At 42.5% G+C, this 3,483-nt stretch overlaps 1 protein-coding gene across 4 annotated transcripts; it reads right to left on the reverse strand.

Moving 5' to 3' along the window:
- Positions 1–1,326: 1,326 nt before the first annotated feature.
- LOC147905280 (hikeshi-like protein) lies at positions 1,327–3,057 on the reverse strand. 4 transcript variants are annotated; one of them, XM_087379284.1, is made up of 5 exons: positions 2,919–3,057; positions 2,709–2,839; positions 2,478–2,555; positions 2,063–2,327; positions 1,327–1,826 (listed from the first exon to the last, which is right to left on the reverse strand). In XM_087379284.1, the coding sequence occupies exons 4-5, from the start codon at positions 2,163–2,165 to the stop codon at positions 1,363–1,365; spliced, it is 567 nt and encodes a 188-aa protein (XP_087235410.1). In that variant the 5' UTR covers positions 2,166–2,327; positions 2,478–2,555; positions 2,709–2,839; positions 2,919–3,057; the 3' UTR covers positions 1,327–1,362. The 4 variants fall into 4 exon arrangements, with proteins under 4 accessions (XP_087235410.1, XP_087235401.1, XP_087235391.1 ...); XM_087379275.1 differs by having other exon boundaries at positions 2,063–2,331; XM_087379265.1 differs by lacking the exon at positions 2,709–2,839.
- Between the last annotated feature and the right edge of the window lie 426 nt (positions 3,058–3,483).

Genomic DNA, 3,483 nt, shown 5'->3' on the forward strand with positions numbered 1-3,483 from the left:
TTGAGGCCATTGGATACTGAAAGAAACTAAAATGTCAACTGATAGCTAGCAACTCTGATCACCTTTTCCTGTTCTTGAAACACACCGTCTGACTTGACCTTCTGATCCACTCTCGTGTTGATCTGTTGGTCCTTGGAGCTTGATCACCTTCTAGGATCTTACACCTCAGAGTTGTGAACTGGCTCTGATACCATGTTGTAGAATATGTGTTCATGTACTTCTACCTAGTCCTAGCTGCTAGTACCATGCAGCGGAAAATGGAGTTAAATTGCCCAAGAGGCCAGACTTGGGAAATGCTGATCCTACTCGGAAATGTGCAGACATACATGTAAATGTAAACCACGTTCAGATCTGGAATAGACAGCAAGATATGACAACCAATAACCGAATAAAACATCCAAGAGGGGAGTCAAAATGTATCACAAAATAGTGCACTCACAAACCACATTACGTGGACAGAGCAGGGTCCTGCCCACTAGTGCTGGATCTGAGGCCACATAGTGTTGCCCTAATTCTCTGCTCTCTCTTGCATGCCAATGTAGTGGCTCCGGGTGGATCTCGAACCTTTCCATCTGTCAGCACTCTCTAGTGCTCTGATGCAAGTATGAAGGCTCGAACAGGAACTGGATTCCCTGCCTTGCTGCTGCTGCCTTTCACTGCCTCCTCTAGAGGGCTGTTCTGCAGTCTGCAGAGGGCTACTCTGGAATGGTCGTGCGCCCTCACAATGGGGGCTTTAGGGCAAGGAGCCCCTTGGACTGCTGACCAATCTGTAAATTTGGCCGACTGGTCTGCTGGAACAGCTGACCTGGTCTGTAGCAGACCAGCATTTGGGGACCCTGTAAACCCCCGTAAGGGCTGTCTCCATATTTGAAAGTTGTTACAATCATTTATTGCCTTCACAGCATGGAAGATCAATCTCTCTTTCAAGACTACAAGATCACTGGAACAAGGGTGCACACTGCAAATAACATGCCGCATGCAGCATTTTGACAGGTTTCTACTGCAATTGATTAACATCAATGGGAAAGATGCACAGAATTCAAAATACGATCACTCACTAAATCACCAATTGGATGAAAAAAAGATGCACAATCATGTGGCAAATATGCAATCATATTCATCATTGACCGGATTCAAGCTAAGAATTCTGTAGAAGATAAACACACAAAATGGACCAAAACAAAGATTTTCAACTTCATGTGGAGAGCCAACAAATATAACTCCTCCCATGAACCACAAACATCAATCATACCCAGCTTCAAAAAGTTGAATGTGGTGTCCAATCCTGTGCTCTTGTCTCTACAACCCATGATATGACTGCACGGCTCAACAAAAGTGAAATCAAATACGCAAATTGGTTTTTTACAGAATAAAATTTTTGATGTATTCAGGATCTCTCTTTGCTTTGTCTTGAAACTTCTTGAACCATTGATCCAGAATATCCATAGGGACAACAAGCTTATTTGCATCAACTGTACAAAATGATTGCATGAAGTTGAAAAGGTTTTCGCCAACTTTCATTGCAAGTTTTTCAACTCTTTGTTGCTGTCCAACATTCAATACAGGAAGAGAAACCAAATCTTCGACAGATATCCCAATCTTAGCTGACAAGGGAGCAGCATCTGGTGCCATCAACTGCATTTGTCCTCCAGGGCTAGGCCACATCAAGGGTAAGACAGCTGAAGGACAGGCTCGGTGTACTGCACCACAGTACTGAAATGAAGATCCCGGAGACTGCACATAAACTGCCAAAGCTTTCTCTGGGTGTAAAGAAAACTCGTTTAGGAGGAAAATACAAATTTCTGTTACCCGATCAAATGCTTCCCCTGCACAAACAGTAGAACAGGTCTATTTTAGAATAGCAGGACTCACCGATTTTTCAGTTCCATATGTTTTACACATTTGTAGCTTCACCTTTGAGCTCTGAGGAGGTTCTCATTACCATGAAACTGCTAATTTGATGCATTCAAGAACTGGGGTTACCTAATTCTAGTGAGAAAAGCTTCAAGCCCAAGAAATGTTACTTGTTCACAGAACGGAATACAAGCACACAAAAACTTACCCACAAACAGATTCATGTCAAGCACCCAATGTGTAGGGTCAATTTGAGTGAAGCTACTTGCATCCATGGGAAAACTTCGAGATGGAAAAAGCACACCAAACATCCTAGAATAGCTTGCTTTCAGCTAGCTCCTCTGATCCTAATCCGGCAATAGTTGGACTCTCCGAAAATGTTAATAGACTCGAATGTTTGATACCGCCTTCTTTGTCGTGTAGCACGACAAATAGACTTCCTTAATTTCATAAATTCGTTTGCTCGCTAAGCACTGCCTTGAGTCACAACCACATTCGAAGAAAATCAATGAAGCAACTCTGTTTTGTGCCTGTAACAAAACTTCACACCTGTGCTTCACGTCCAGAGAATATTACACATTCCCTAAACGTTGCACGCAAAACTTTACAAAATGAAAACTCACCTCACGTTATGCTGACTAAATTTTTGACTGGGAACAAGGTCAGCAATTACCCAAAAGGGTCATGCATCCACACGTGCCCTGCATTCAAAGACGTAGAGCATAAAATACGTACGTGAAGCTTTGCCCTATAAAATAGTGGCCCACTGTTAACACAGGATAGAAAACGCAGTAAGAAACTGGAAGAGACGACTTTGCATCAGCATATGCATTGGCCATAGTAAGAACCTTTACCGTCTGGAGTCGCTGATTTAAGTATGCACTCACGTAGCAATGCATAGTGATCCAATCGTGAATACTTTGATGAGATCGGAATACAAGTGATCTAAAGATGGGCGCGATACACAATCCTGACTTTAAGCAAGCTACAAAGACGCTTGGATGTCATTTTGGGACAGTATGAAGAGGTGGAAGCGAAAAAGGCATCGAATTCCAGTGACACACCTAATGCAGCTGCCTGGAATGATGTCGAACGGCGTAGGCCGAGGCTCTAATAATTTTGCAGGACAGCTTAAGCTTCTCCTCTCAAACTTCAATACAATATTGGGGAGAAGACACTAGAAGAGTCTCGGAGATAGCCAAACTACCAGGCAAATATATTGAGGCTCCTAACTTCAGGGGCTTCAAAAATGTATTAATCACTCGAAAAGATAGGTGATGATAACTTGCTTTATTTACTCCCTAATGTCAATACCCTCACCTTTATAAATGGCGAGCACTATGATATAGGTATGATCCACAAGGAGATAGATACCAAAGAATGTGGGACATATATCTATGATACCCAGGCTGAAATTCATGTTTGATTGTTGTTCATTAGCCCAACTTATGGACGTGCATGTCAAAATTGCTCAACTGATGGCATATAAAGAATCCCGGTTGATGGGAAAGCATGGTGATCAAGTAGCCAAAATTTAAAGGTGAGCCGCCCCATTTACAAACACCTCCACCTCGTAAGGGAAGGCTTTCTATTTTTTACGCCCATATTTATTGCAGACTTTTAGAAGTT

The sequence above is a fragment of the Dipteris shenzhenensis genome, chromosome 1, assembly GCF_047967505.1.
Source record: "Dipteris shenzhenensis isolate YYH24624 ecotype China chromosome 1, Dip_SZ_1.0, whole genome shotgun sequence".
NCBI lineage: Eukaryota > Viridiplantae > Streptophyta > Polypodiopsida > Gleicheniales > Dipteridaceae > Dipteris > Dipteris shenzhenensis.

Excerpts from the sequence above, each read along its gene's own strand:
- LOC147905280 (XM_087379265.1), bottom strand. The coding sequence starts at position 2,165 with ATGTTTGGTGTGCTTTTTCCATCTCGAAGTTTTCCCATGGATGCAAGT. Across the intron at positions 1,827-2,062 it reads TGACATGAATCTGTTTGTGG|GGGAAGCATTTGATCGGGTA; the intron begins GTAAGTTTTTGT and ends CTGTTTGTGCAG.